Here is a 14765-nt window from a genome sequence, read left to right as displayed (position 1 = left end):
TTGTGTCGGGTGTATTTTGAAAGTTATTTCTTAGTTTTTTTAAAAATTATTCAACATTATTGATTGCCTTATAATTGCTGGTTCTGTTACTCTTTAAGATGAAGTTTTGCTGTTACCCAGGTTGGCTTCAAATCCCTAGGCACAAGTGAACTTCATATCTTGTATCCAAAGTAGTGGGGACTATGTTTGTGCAACATTACTCTTCCACCTCCTCTTCTCCTTCCTCCTCCTTCTCTCCCTCTTCCTCCTTCTCCTTTTACTTCTAATTTAGAGAGGGTCTTCTATAGTCTAGGGTAGCTATGAAATTGTTCCATAGCCAGGATGACCTCAGATTTCTGATCCTCTTGCCTCTACCTCCCAAAGGCCACCAGGCTCCACTTCCCCATTGATTTTTGCTTTGTTTTGTTGTTCAAGACATAGTTTCAACTGTGCAATACTGGCTGTCCTGGAAGTCACTTTGCAGTGACACAGAGATCTGCCTTCCTCTGCCTCCCAGTGCTGAGATTAAAGGCGTCTGCCACCCCATGTGCCCGGTCATTTTGATTTTTATATAAACAAGCCTAGCAACCCTTTCCGTCCTGGAGGAGAATCTCATATTGTCACTAGGCAGGCTCTACCTGCCTAAGATAATAAAGGATTTTCTTGGGCAATATGTTGTCCTAATTTGAGTTTTATTTGCTGGGAAGAGACACCACGATCGTGGCAACTCTTATAAAGGAAAATATTTAATTGGGGCTGGCTTACAGTTTCAGAGGTTTAGTCCATTGTCATCATGGCAGGAAGCATGGCAGCCAGCAGGCAGACATGGTGCTGGGGAAGGAGCTAACAGAGGTCTATATCTGGCTCCCCAGGCAGCAGAAGGAGACTCTGTGTCACACTGGGTGTAGCTTGAGCATATGAGACCTCAAAGCCTGCCCCAACAATGACACGCTTCTTCCAACAAAGCCACACCTCCTAATTGTGCTGCTCCCTATGGGCCAAGCATTCAAATACATGAATCTATGGGGTCCGTCCTATTTGAAATCATCACAAGGGCCCATAATTCAGTCCTACATTTTTTTTTGCTATACAAAATGTTCCAGGTTTAGGGATTGTTGGGTAGGACTCAAATTGAGTTCCCAGAGCCCATATTTAAAAAGCAAGGCATGGTAGTACAGAGTTACAATCCCAGTACTGAAGATGATGATCCCTGGGACATAATATTGTCTAGACAGGCCTAGGCCTGTGAACAGTGGTTGGAAACAGAAGAGTGACACCTCAGGTCACCTTCTGCTCTCCCCTGGCAAATGCACACAGACGCATATGCATAGATACAGGACACACACACACACACACACACACACACACATTTCAGTTTGGCCATTGAGAACTTTTGTCTCTTTTACATACTCCATCATTGTGAGGCTGGGGGGCTGATGTGTTTGTGTTGTTAGTTTTAGTTTTGAGTCCTTCCTTATGTGTCATCCTTCCAAGATGGTCTGAGGCCTGGAGATAAGATAAGTTCCAAGCACCTCTTCCATATCCTCTATATTCTCTCACTTAGCATAACATCAGTCAAAGTCTTTCTCTTTCTTTTCTTTTTTAGTTCCTTCCTTCCCTTTCTTCTTCTTTCCTTCCTTCCTTCCTTCCTTCCTTCCTTCTTCCTTCCTTCCTTCCTTTTTTTCTTTTGCAATGCTAAGGATTGAACCCAAAGCTCTGGGCAAGCATTCTACCACCCTCCCACATAGGTACATCCTCAATCTTTGTGTGTGTGTGTGTGTGTGTGTGTTTGTGTGCAACATGGTTTGCCTGCCCTTGTGGAGGTCAAAGAATAGCTTTCATGAGTTGGTCCTCTCCCTCCACCATGTAAGTCCCATCCATCAAACTTCAGTCACCAGTGTGGACAGCAAATGCCCTTATCTGATGACCACCCCACTGGCCATACTTTTTTTTTTTCTTAAAAGACAGGATCGAGGTAAATTGCCCAGGTTTGCTATGAATTCACTCAGTAGTCCAGACAATCTTGGAAGTGGTGACGCCCTTTCCTGGGGTTTCTGAGCAGCTAGAATTACAGACCTGCACCATCAGGCCCAGGCTCATACCTTGCTATTCCTCATTTTGGATCTGAACATTTATTGAACATGCATTATCGTGCTAGGTCTGAGTGAAAATATTGTCTTTTTACATTTTGCTCGTCATCATCATGAGTGTGCGTGACGTTGGGAGGCTAGAGGTACACTCTGGGTGGGGAGCATACGCTGCGGCATGTGTGTGAGGGAGCTGGTTCTCTCCCTTCATCTTTGCATGGGGTCCTCTAGGCTTATGCAACTGGATGAACTGTCTGACTAGCCCCGAGCTAAGAGTTTTATCGGACAGCAAGCAAAATCCCAGCTAGCAAGCGTTCGATCAATAAATCTTGTTGGTAATGTTGAGGTGCTTTGAATAGAAATGGCCCCCATAGACAGCAATAAAACCCTAAGGTGAACACAATACAAATTAAACACCTGTCTTAGTCAGGGTTTCCTTTCCTGCATAAAACATCATGACCAAGAAGCAAGTTGGGGAGGAAACGGTTTATTCAGCTTAGACTTCCACATTGCTGCTCATCACCAAAGGAAATCAGGCCAGGAACTCACACAGGGTAGGAACCTGGCCGCAGGAGCTGATACAGAGACCATGGAGGAGCGCTGCTTACTGGACTGCTTCCCCTGGCTTGCTTAACTGGCTTTCTTATAGAACCCAGGACTACCAGCCCAAGGAGGCCACCACCCACAACGGGCCCTTCCACCCTTGATCACTAATTAAGAAAATGCCTTACAGCTGGATCTCATGGAGGCATTTCCTCAAGGGAGGCTCCTTTCTCTGTGATAACTCCAGCAAGTTGACACACAAAACCAGTCAGTACAACACCCATGATTCTATTCTAAAATAAACAAATGATCGAATAAATAAATAGGAACAAACTAACAACTCTATCTTTTTCTTTTTCTTCTTTTTCTTTTTCTTTTTCTTTTTCTTCTTCTTCTTTTTTCTTTTTTTCGGAGCTGGGGACCGAACCCAGGGCCTTGCGCTTGCTAGGCAAGTGCTCTACCGCTGAGCTAAATCCCCAACCCCACAACTCTATCTTTTAAGGAGCTGGAACAGCTTAGTCAGTGTGGACGGCACATCCCAACTTCCTTTAAGGGGTATAGGATGTATTGGGCACGTGGCACCTTCCTTTAATCTAGCACACAGCAAGTGAAAGGATGGAGGATTGGGAATTCAAGGTTGCCTTTGGTTAAGTAGCAGGTTCGAGGACAGCCCCGGCTATGTAAAAACTGGCTCAAAACAATAAAAACAAGTCTGACATGGTGCAGCATGCCTTTAATCCCAGCACTCGGGAGGCAGAGGCAGGTGCAACTTGAAGGCCAACCTGGTCAACCGAGCAAGTTCCAGGACAGCCAGGGCTACACAGAGAAACCCTGCCTCAGAAAAACAAAAACAAGCAAACAATGTGGAGAATGTACAGGGAGGGGAAGGAACGAGTGGCAGAGAAGTCAGACAAACCCTGCTTTGGCCAGGCGACCAAGGCAACAGCAACTCGACTGGTCACAGGTCATGCTGCTGCAGTGTTTTTTTGAGTCGACGGGAAAAGCAAGGCATTTTACCTGAGTGCCTGGCCCTTCGCAGGTCGCCAGCGTAGTCATAAGAAAAACAATGGCCTAATCCCAGTTCAGGAACATTATACAAAATACCTGACCTGTATACCTCAAAACTGTGCTGGTCATCAAAAACAAGGAATGTCTGAGAGACTGTCAAAACAAGAGAGGCCTAAGCAAACATGAGCAAACATGACTAGATGCGATGTGGCCTCTTGGTGGGGTTCTGGGAAAAGAAAAAAAGAAACTAAGCAAGTTTGCTCCCAGTATGGATTGTAGTGAATAATGATTAATATTAAATTTGATGAATGTAAGAGGTTAGTATTAGGCTAACCTGGGATGTTAGGATGTAGGGATATCAGGATGTTGTCTGTATTTTGCTTCCCATAAATTGATTCTGTATTTTAAAGGTTTAGTTAACCCACATAAGGTTACACACCTGTGATTCCAACCCCTGGAATGTAGGGAAAGGAAGACCAGAAGTTCAGTCATCTTTGGGTGTAGAAGGAATTCAAGCCTATTCTAGGCCATATGAGACCCTGCTTCAACAAAATAAAGACCTTGAGGAGCATAAAGTTTATGGGGTAAAGTAAGGAACGGATCCAAAGGACTTCTGTTTTGCAGGAGAATCCTGGTGGTGGCATTTGCTGTGACAGGGCCAGGGCATGGAGAGAGGCTTTTCTGGAACGGGTGGAGTTTCCGTGACACAGGAGGAAACAGTTGCCCTGGGGTCTGAGAGGAAAAATAGCAGCTACTTGCCCACAGAGGGGAAGAGAAAGAACTGCTTTTCATGTTTAGTCTTTGTCTAAATAATGATAATGTGTGTGAGGACGGATTTGTCATCTCCATTTTGAAATGCCTTTTTGGCCCAGCCTGGCCACCGTTGTTCCTTATTTCTTTGTGCTGAGGCCTGTAGATTATATCACACCTATTTAGAGATGCTGGAAGGAGACTGCAACAAGCTAGCGTCCCACCTGGGAATGGCTTCTTCCCAGGTGAAAGGGGGAGAAGCTTAACAACCTCTCCAGTCTTCTCTCCAGCACTGAAGATCTTGAGAGGTACTCCATTCAAGGAGATGGCTGTGTGCAATGCACTTCAGGCAGGTCAAACTCTCAAAACAAGAGGACTGAAGGGAAAGAACGTTTTCTTTTCTGGGCAATCAACATCCCTGTAGCTCTTTTGACAGTTTCCAAAGCCTCCTGCCTGCTTTAGGCAAGGCTGGGGGTATCCTTGAACATTTTGCCAACTCCTGTTGAAATCTATGATTCCTCATCTAACAGTGGGTCCCAGCTAGCTCCATCCCCTCTTAGAAGCCACATGGGTGCATGGTCCTTCCTTGTCCTTATCAACAAAGATCAAGGTCGCCATCTTGGATTACTCCAATATTCTGCCTGTCTTGCTAGCCTGGAACTCATGAACTCTTGAGTTGTGGGGACTAGAAGCACATCCCACCAAGTCTGGCTTCTGTTTCTTCTGAGTGGACTTTGATACTTTTTTCTTCTTTTTCTTTTCTTTTTTTTTTTTTTAAAGTTTTGTTTCAGACACACCAGAAGAGGGGCATTCTCAGCAACTCTCTTAACCATTCTCTCCAGCCCTTTTGATACTTTTAAGGTTTGTGTTTGTTTTGTTTTGTTTCTGCAACTCATTATCTAGCGGGAGCTGGCCCATTACAAACCTTACTGCCTTACCCATAGTGTATGCTGCGTTAACAGACCTGTTACACCATGACTGGCTTGACTTTGGGCTACAGAATTCCAATCCTTTGCCCAGTTCTTTTTTCTTCTTACTAGAAGATGGATGAGGGCTGGGAGGACTCAGCAACAGAGTGTGTGTCTGTCAAGGAAGAAGTCCTAGGTTCAAAGCCAGCACTGTTAAAATGTAAATAAATAATAATAAAACGACATGCAAGGATAGATAGCAGAAAGGGTCTCAAAATGCAGTCTGTGATTTCGATATTTTTCTTTTGCTATAATTTTGTGTGTGTGAGTATGTGCATGCACAATTCTCTAAATGTCCGCGTAGACCAGCGAAGGATGTCAGGCATCCTGCCCATTCCCCTGCGACAGGATCTCTCAGGGAATGCCTGAGCTGTTGTTTCTCCCTGTTGCTTTTCCTCTCCAGCCTCTTCACTGGTGTTTTTAGGTAGCTGCTGGGGTTCCTCTCAGGGCCTCTCACCCGCTTATTTCCCCATGCCCCTATGATTTTGTTCTTTTTCAAACAATTAAAACATTTTCTTAAATTAAAAAAGAATGTGCATGTGGTATTTTGCTTGGATGTATTGTGCATCCCATGCAGGCCAGGTATTCAGAAAAAGGACTCAGGTCCTTTGGAGCTGAAGTTACAGAAGGTTGTGAGCCCCCATGTGCGTGCTGGAGATTGGACCTGGGTCCTCTGGGAGAGCAGCTCGTGCTTTTAACTGTTGATCCATCTCTCTGGCCCCTGGAGATTTCATTCTTGATTAAAATAAAAAAAGTCTGAAATACAGCTTGAACACTTCATTGTCAAAGATTTTGTTCATTTGTTTTCGAGTCTCACTACGTAGCCTGAGCTTACCTCATAGCAACCCTTCCACCTTGGCCCCTGTGGTGCTGGAATTACAGGGTTACATGAGCACCTCCAGCACAGTGTCAAATTCTTAAAGAGTTGGTGTATTTCAGAGTTTTTGATCTTACACCATTTAGGGACACATAATCACCTCCCGGGCTGCACTGTCCTTTCTACTGTAAAAGGTTTATCAGCACTCTTGGCCTCTACCCACTAGAGACAGGCGAATCCCCTAAATGTGACAGCCAAAAGGGTCTCTGCTAATTGTCCCTAGGGACGGTGGAGAAAAGCTACCGAGCTCTAGTGCACACTGAGAACTTAACTGTGGGCCCTAAAGGCAAGTGTTGGTTGCCACGGAGAAGCAAACACTCTGAAACGCTTGGATGGTACTTCTCCTGGCACTTAAGACGGCAAGATCCTCTCAGCAGGTGGTGTGCCCTGTAAGTTCAGTCCAGCATTTAGACTAACTTGGGTGAAATGCCAGAAGCCAAATGCAGTGTATTTCCTGTTTAATTTCATTCATCCATTCGCCAAATATTTATTGAAGGAAGCCATGTGTCAAGTTCTGGGGACCTGATGATGAATAAGAGACCTGTTTTTTTTTTTTGTTTTTTTTTGGTTTTTGTTTGTTTGTTTGTTTGTGTTTTTGTTTTTTGTTTTTGAGGAGAGCCTTGGCTCAATCCTGTTGTATATCCCCAAACATGAGCATGGAAGATTACATTTGCGTGTAACTATGACTCTGACGTAAACGTCCCCATTGATTTTCCTTCATGGGTCATATACGATTCCTGATCTTTGTCGAGATAGTCTTTATTACAGAGCTTGGTGGAATCATGGTTTCTGAGATGAAGAAGATTTGGAGCAGCTGGAAGCTTGTTGGTCCTACTGCCCTCCAAGAGTCATTATCTAGTTTGATATTCTTACCTGCAGGCTGCTGCCAGCAGAGGAATTTAAAGGCTAGGAAGCTGGACATTTTTGCTGGACTTCTCCCCTTCATACCGCATTGTGAAATCTTCCTGTTCAGCTGCATGCAGCACTGGCTGGATCAGAACACGGGTGCTTCTCTAGACTCTGGAGACTCAGGCGCTGCTGTGACCACATCATTAAATAGTTAGTGTACTTTTGTGGACAAATTTTACTCAAATTTTTTTCTGTCAATTAGACTTGTTAGGATGCTGATTTTCTTAATCTTTGCAAAGACTTTATCTTTTATTATTATTATTATTATTATTATTATTATTATTATTATTAATAATTTTTTTGAGACAGGCTTCCCTGTGTAGCTATCCTTGGCTATACTGGGACTTGATTTGAGGCTGGCTTCAAACTCAGAAATATGCCTGCTTTTGCCTTCTTAGTGATGGGATTGAAGGTGTGTGTGCCTTTAGTTAAATTTAATTAAAGCCGTTCTCTACTTGCCAAGCCTTTCCAAATAACTTTATTCACAAAAGAAGAGGATCCTATCGTTATACCTAAGGTCTTTGTTTTTGGTGCAGAAAATATGGCTGCTCCACCCATTGTTTCTTAAGGTCTTGCCGAGGGTTCCTCAGCCCTGACTGTCCACTGAAACAGGCAACAAGCACAGCTTAGACCTGGTCCTGAGTGGGTCAAGTCTAAAGTCATTAGGGAAAAAAATTCTTAAAAACAAAGAGTGCCATACATTTTGGGCTTGACTTGTAAACCATTGTTGAACTTCGTTCTCATTATTTTATTTCTTTAGACAGGATTTGACATGTAGTACTGGCCTGGCACTTAATGTATTGACCAGGCTGGGCTCAAACTTCTGGTTACCCCTTTGCGTTTATTTCCCAAGAGCTGGGATCGCAGGCAGGCCTGTTGCATCAGATTTGATCTCCGCTGACATCTTTCTGGACTTTATTTTTTCCTTCTTTGGCCTTAGGGATTGAACCCAGGGCTTCAGGTGTGCTAATTGTTCTGTTTACCAATGAGCCTCCTTCCTATCCCTATTGTCCACTAAGATGGATTCTGTTTGCCTTTTTCTTTTCTCTCTCTCTCTTTCTTTCTTTTTAAGATTTATGTATTTATTTTATGTATTTGTACACACAGTCACTGCCTTCAGTCACACCAGAAGAGGGCATGAGATCCCATTACAGATGGTTGTGAGCCACCATGTGGTTGCTGGGAATTGAACTCAGGACCTCTGGAAGAGCAGTCGGTGGTCTTAATCCCTGAGCCACCTCTCAGCCCCCTTTTTCTCTTTCAAGAGCCACATTTCTACTTAAGCTCTCTAACCTCTCTGTTGTTAAGGAGACCCCTGGTTAGAAATTAGAATCTGGAGACTTGCCATGAAGTTAGTCAACTCTGAAAACCTTTGGTTCTGTGCAAGGTTTCTTAGCATGATCTACATGGCTGGGGAAGCAGATAGTACTTTAAAGTATTGGATATTTTAGAAAATTAAAATATAACTGCATAATTTCTCCCTTCCCTCTCATTCCTCTAACCCTCTCCCCGGCTCCCTTTCAAATCCATGGTTTCTTCTTTAATTGGTATCGTTGCATACACCTATGAACGCACAAACATACGGTTGCAATCTGCTGAGTCTCTCTAGCATTGCTGTCATGAATATTCTTCCAGGGCTGACCTTTTGGGCTTGGATAATCTGTCAGTGGGCTCATCCCCAGAGATGACTAATTTCCCCTCTCTTGGAAGTCTTGGAAGTTGCCTTTGTCTAGGGGTATGAGCCTGTGACATTGCTCCCTTCCACGACAGCCTATCTATTGGTATTGCCACTGTTCAGCTTCTGTTGAGCTATGCAAAGTGCCACAGTGCTCTCTGTCATTTCTGGAAGACAAGATCTCAGAGCTGACTTCTTGGTCTCCCAATTCTTACGTGCTTTCCAACTCCTCACCCAGAGCCTATATGGCTGGACTGTTATGTAAGCTACGTGGTGAGGACAACATGGGTGCATGAGGCTCCATCTCAAAAACAAAACAAAGTAATAATAATAATAATAATAATAATAATAATAATAATAATAATAATAAAAAAGAGGCCAGACAGATGGATCGATAGGTAAAGGTGCTTGCCAAAAAACTTGACAATCCAAGTTTGGGTCACAGAACCCACATGATGGAAGGAGAGAACCCACTTCACAAATTGTCCTCTGACTTATTCATGTAGTCTCTGAATCTGCATGCACCCCTCCCCTAACAAGTAAATAAACATATGACAGTCGTTAAAAAACCAGAACAGCAAAACAACAACAACAACAACAACAACAAAACCAACCCAGTTCTCTCCTGAATGGAAAACAGGAAGAGTAGAGAGCAAAGAGCACACCCCGAGGTTCTTTCTACAATGCAGGTGAGAGAGGTTGGGGACTAGGACAATGACATTGAGGAAGTGATAGAGTTTCAGGATCTGTTGCATTTGGCCGTGAGAAGCAGGAGGCTTAGATTTCTGGAGTGGCCTGGGTTTGACAGTGATGCTCCTTTCTGAAGTCCTGGAGCTATGGCTCAGGCTGTGTCCCGTGGAGTTTAAACTGGAGCTGTACAGTGGTCAGTTGGGTGAGCAGCTCGCGGGGGAAAGTTCCAGGTTGGATTCTTAGCAATGGAAGTTGAATTTTACCCAAGGAGACTGTACAACCTCATGCCCACGGCAGGAAGCATGAAATTGGTTTATGGTAGAAACAAATACTTAGAGATATTTCTAACAATTTGATATTAAGATGGATGGCTAGAGTAATACAGGTAACAAAAGATGGATGTCGAGGAAGCCAGTTGAACTGAGTACAGCTCACTTTTGAGCAGTTTACCCCATCCTGTTCTGGAAGAGTTCTATGGAAAGTCCATATGCACACACGGAGAGAGAAATATGAAACGAAGTACATTTTTGCACCAAAGGGAGTGATGCGATGCTGGCTTACACCACAACTGAATTACTGTGGGCCTTCCCATAGTAAATTGGGCCATAGGTGTAATTCTCCAAATCTAGCCACAAGCATCCTTAGGAATAAATACCTGAGATAAACATGTGTACATGTGTGGCAAGGACTCTTTACCAAGGGCCACAAATTTGCTATAGCTTTGGGATAGCATCTCTCTCTCTCTCTCTCTCTCTCTCTCTCTCTCTCTCTCTCTTTCTTTTTAAATTGAAAATGTGTGAGGAAGGATGAACCATGTTCTCTTAGTCATCCCCCATCCACTTATGTCCCCCTCCCCATTCTGCTATACTCTGGGATTAACGCTGCGTGGTCCCCTACACAAATGCCGCTGACTAGTGTGGTCAGCCTGAGCCCTGCTGTGCAACCACGTCTGGAATTCCGGTAAGTTGGCAACACTGGAGCACAAAGGCAGCAACAATGAGAAGAACCCTTCAGTGCTGAAAGGAATGTTTGGATCCCCGGACCGCCACTGTGAAAGGACACACACACACACACACACACACACACACACACACACACACACACACGACGCACACTACGAACCCCCTAAACGCAGGTCAGAGGCTCTCTGCAACTTGGGGGTGCAGGGACACGGGATGACCATGCAGCCTGGCCTGGAAGGCTTCTAACCTTCATGACCCCAGCGCGATCTTGCACTGTCATTCTGGGACCGGCATAAATCACAAATTGAGACTGGAGAGCAGCTTCATGCCCCCCTCACCAGTCCCCACCTGTCGTCTCCTTTTCACAGCAACCCCTCCCTGGGGAACCCAATCCTCCCTCCTCTTGGGTGCCGCAGAGTAGGAAACTTTGGCCAAAGTATCTAACTTTAGTTTCCCAGTCCAGACGTTGTTTTCACAAACCTGCCGGTTTTAAGTTTTCAGTGCCTGGATTTGTCTTCCAAAAGCAACACCTAACTTGTCCCCGATCCCCAAGGTTTGCCAGCCTAAGCCATGCTACACAAGCTGTTGTGGTCAGCAGACATTCAGACTATACTGCAGGGGCGGGGGTGGGGTGGGGGGAGGAAGGCAGTGACTGGCAGGCTGTTGCTCCGGGGAGGGAAGGCAGAGGGACCCTGCTCTGTCGCCACGTGGATAGCCGCCTTCCTACATCACAACCCTTTGCCTGAGGAAAATCACTCCTGGGGCTAGGTAAGGCTCTACAGATTTGCTGTAGATTCTGGGGCGATCTGAGGCTGAGAAACAGCTGCCCCATCCTCCGGTGGGGATGGGATTCCTCGCGCAACCAATTGCACCAGCTGGCTCTAGTCTCAGTACTGAGGAGCTGAGGAGCATGGTCTGAAAGCTCCTGTAAGGCCCACCCCTCTTAAGAGGGTTGTGTCTCAGTTAACAGGTCCAGTGTGGCCCCCAAGGGGAACCGTGGAGTTCCCCCGAATTCCTGGTGTTTCTCTCATTACCGCCACCAAGGAGAAAACAACCCCTCCCCTAAAGTTTTGTTTCAAGATGAACGGAACTATAAGAGAGGCTGTCTAGCGTGACTGACACCTGACGCTCGAGGAGCCAGATAGTTATCGCCTCCACAGCAATGATAGTATCTCCTCTCTGACTGTAAAAAACACAAGCTACCCCATCTGAGTAGCCTGCACCTTGTCAGGGGGAGGAGGGCCCCAGGGAGCTTAGAGAGTTCCCGCTGAGGCACGGAGGTCAGGCGTCTTGGCTCTGTCCAGTCTTTCCTTGTCGGTCTTCCTTCCTCCTCCTCTCCTCCTCCCTCCCCCTCCCTCCTCCTCCCCTCCCTCCCTCCTCCCTCCTTTTGGAGACAGGTTCTTTTTACATAGCCCTGGCTGTCCTGGAACTCACTCTGTGAAACAGGTTGGCCTCAAACTCACAGATATCCACCTGCTTCTGCCTCCCGAGGATTGGGATGAAATACTTGAACCAACACTCCCTCACCTCTTTCTTTTCTCCTCCCTTCTTTCTTTTCCTCTTTCCCTGCTTTCCTTCCCCCTTTCCTCTTGCTTTTCTTTCCCTTTTTTATTTTTCCTTATAGTCACTGCTCTCGACTTCCCCGTCTCTCCATTGCTTTCCACTGGTGATAGAGTTCTAGAGTTTGTGTCGGTGGCAGATTTCTTCGTTGTCCGTCTAGCCATCCCTCTGAGTGGCGAGGACAAGCCCTTGCTCGGGTGTGAGCAGCAGTGATTATTGTCAGTGATTGAATTCGACCGTGCAGTGTGCGTGCTTGTGCGAGCGAGGGGTGTGAGGCAGTTTTGTGCTCCCAGAGCGTGTGCTCCTGGATGAGAGCCTGCACTAGCGTGCGCGCGTGTGGAGTGTGCAAGTGCTATCTATCGTGCAAGTGTTCAAGTGCCCACTCCTCCCAGAGTCGCAAAGTGCAGGGGGCGGGCCGGGCAGCAGGGGGCCTGGCCCACTGGATTCCCGCATGCTAGTTCCGGGGCGGTCTGGTCTAGAGGGCTTTATGCTCTGTCTGGAGGGTGGGGACTGGCGCGGGTAGAAAACGGGATGCCTCAGGCGTCGGGGCCGGCTTTCTGCCTCTAGGAGCCAGCGGGTAGTGCTGAACAAGACTCCTGTTCCGGAGCGGAGTAACCTGCCTGTGCCCGCTGCGACGCGCGCCCACCTCCCGGGGAAGGAACGGCGAGGCCCGGGGCCGTCTCCGCGATGGAGCGCGGGGCCGCAGCGGCGGCGTGGATGCTGTTGCTGGCGATCGCTGCCTGCCTGGAGCCAGTCAGTGGCCAAGGTAAGCAGCCACCTGCCCGCGCTACGCCACCCTAGTAGCTGCCGATAGAAATCGGGTGAGGGTGGGCAGCTGCGGAGCTGCTCCGGCTGAGCGCTCGGGTGACCCCAGGACGACTGCAGCGCCACTCTTCTACTGGTTGGGAAACGCGGTCGCAAGGGCTTCGGTGACAGCTCGTCCCACGGCGATCGTGCCTTTGTTCCCACGGGAATTAGTCCCGATCCCCAACGGTTTTCAGGATGGAACCTGGAGAATGAGGAGCTCCCGCGTGGGTCTGCAGCTTTCTTCTGGCTGGGGCGGGACAGTCCTCCACGCTGTCCCCAGAGCGGCTTTCCACCTGCAGCGTCCGGCCGGCGCGGGAGATCCGATCCCATCGCGCGCCCGGGGCCGCCGGCCAGAGCCTCCTTCCATCAGTGGCGAAACTCTGTCCCGCGGTGACCCCCATGAGACCGCATCTCATGATACCGATCGTTTACGAGCCCAGATAAGGCCGGGAGGTGGGATTGGCAGAGAGAGCGGCTGATACACTAGAGTACTTTCTTGAAGGATTTCCCTTTCCAAGCCGGAGCGGGTGCTTTTGTGTTGATGAATGGAGCTGGTTAGCTGCGCCTGAGTTTTGGGGCTGGAATGCAGAAAGTTTCGAGTGTGGCTACAAACTTTTTCAAGTTGTCCCGAGTTAGTTTTTTTTTTTTTTCCTTCCGCGAAATAGCAGGAGAGAGAGAGAGAGAGACAGAGAGAGAGAGAGAGAGAGAGAGAGAGAGAGAGAGAGAGAGAGAGAGAGAGGAAAGGGAAGGGGGATTATTTAGAATAGAAAACTGTAAGAGAAGAAAATGAAAGACAAGTTGAAAGGAATGGAGAGAACGGGAGAGAAGAGTGAGGAAGGAGGGAAGGAGGGAGGGAGGGAGGGAGAGAGAAGAGAGAGAGAGAGAGAGAGAGAGAGAGAGAGAGAGAGAGAGAGAGAGAGAGGCGCGAGAAGAACGCGCGAGCTCTATCCCCGGCTTTCGTTGCTAGGTAGCAGCCTGGAGCTGCGTGTGACCGACCACCAGACAGACAGAACGGACGCTGCTGCCACCGCAGGGACTAATCTGTCTGTGGGGATGGGCCAGTCCCCCTTTCCCCTCCCGCTCTTTCCCGTCGGACAACTTAATTGCCCTACAATAAAAATGAAACCCCTATTGTTGCAGGATTAGTCAAAGCAATAAATTGATTTCCCTAGATCACATATTGGGGTTGATGGGTGAGGACTGTGGAAGCCCCCATTTAGAGAGGAGAGAGGGGAGGGCTTGTGGATGGGCCGTGGCATGTATTCAAATGGTTAATCTGCTTTCTTTCCTCAATTCTTAGCATAAGCTCCTTAGAGGGAATCAAGTAAGTAATTATACAGCAGCTCCAAGCAGCACCCATCTCAGACTTCCTGGGAAGTTTGGAAGCGCCAACAAATCCACCAGGCTTGCAAAAATCTTTCAAAAAGGAGGGGTGGGCAGCAAGAGATGTCTAACAGCTCTTCCTTTGAGCACCTTTCTAAAGTATTAGAAACCCCGAAAAAGGGATTTACTGTTATAGTGTGTGTGTGCGCGGTAGGGAGAGCTCACAGTGTTTAGGGTAATGTATCATGCGCTTAATATAGCCCCAGGGTTTACTGTACCTTTTTTTGCCCCTGTCTGGAAGGAAAGGTTGCTCACATTCTTGTGCTGATGTCCCCTTTACCACCGGAACATGCATTCTTCTCCCTATTTTGGTGTCACCATGTACCTAGATTTCCCTAAGTTCTTATCCATGTGAGTTATGAAAAAAAAAAAAACAAAAAACAACTGGGAGGCATTTTAAAGTTTTCAGCAGATAAAGCAATAATCACCTAACACATGGCTGAGGGCACATACATACATACATACATACATACATACATACCTACATACATACATGTGTATATGCTCTTCAGGCTTTTTATTTGTTGATTTTGTTTTATTTGTTTCGAGACATGGTTTCTCTGTAGC

At 46.8% G+C, this 14765-nt stretch overlaps 1 protein-coding gene across 1 annotated transcript in view; it reads left to right on the top strand.

Annotated features, from left to right (window-relative positions):
* Positions 1-12683: 12683 nt before the first annotated feature.
* Positions 12684-14765, top strand: part of Lrp2 (LDL receptor related protein 2) — a 155444-nt gene continuing 153362 nt past the window's right edge. The window contains exon 1 of the mRNA XM_032903435.1: positions 12684-12774. Within this exon, the coding sequence (XP_032759326.1) occupies positions 12696-12774 (79 nt within the window). The 5' untranslated portion in view covers positions 12684-12695. The remainder of the gene's footprint in view (positions 12775-14765) is intronic.

Source organism: Rattus rattus, chromosome 5, assembly GCF_011064425.1.
Source record: "Rattus rattus isolate New Zealand chromosome 5, Rrattus_CSIRO_v1, whole genome shotgun sequence".
Classification (NCBI taxonomy): domain Eukaryota; kingdom Metazoa; phylum Chordata; class Mammalia; order Rodentia; family Muridae; genus Rattus; species Rattus rattus.
Note: the sequence above shows the minus strand (reverse complement) of the source record. Positions and strands in the feature narration are given on the sequence as shown.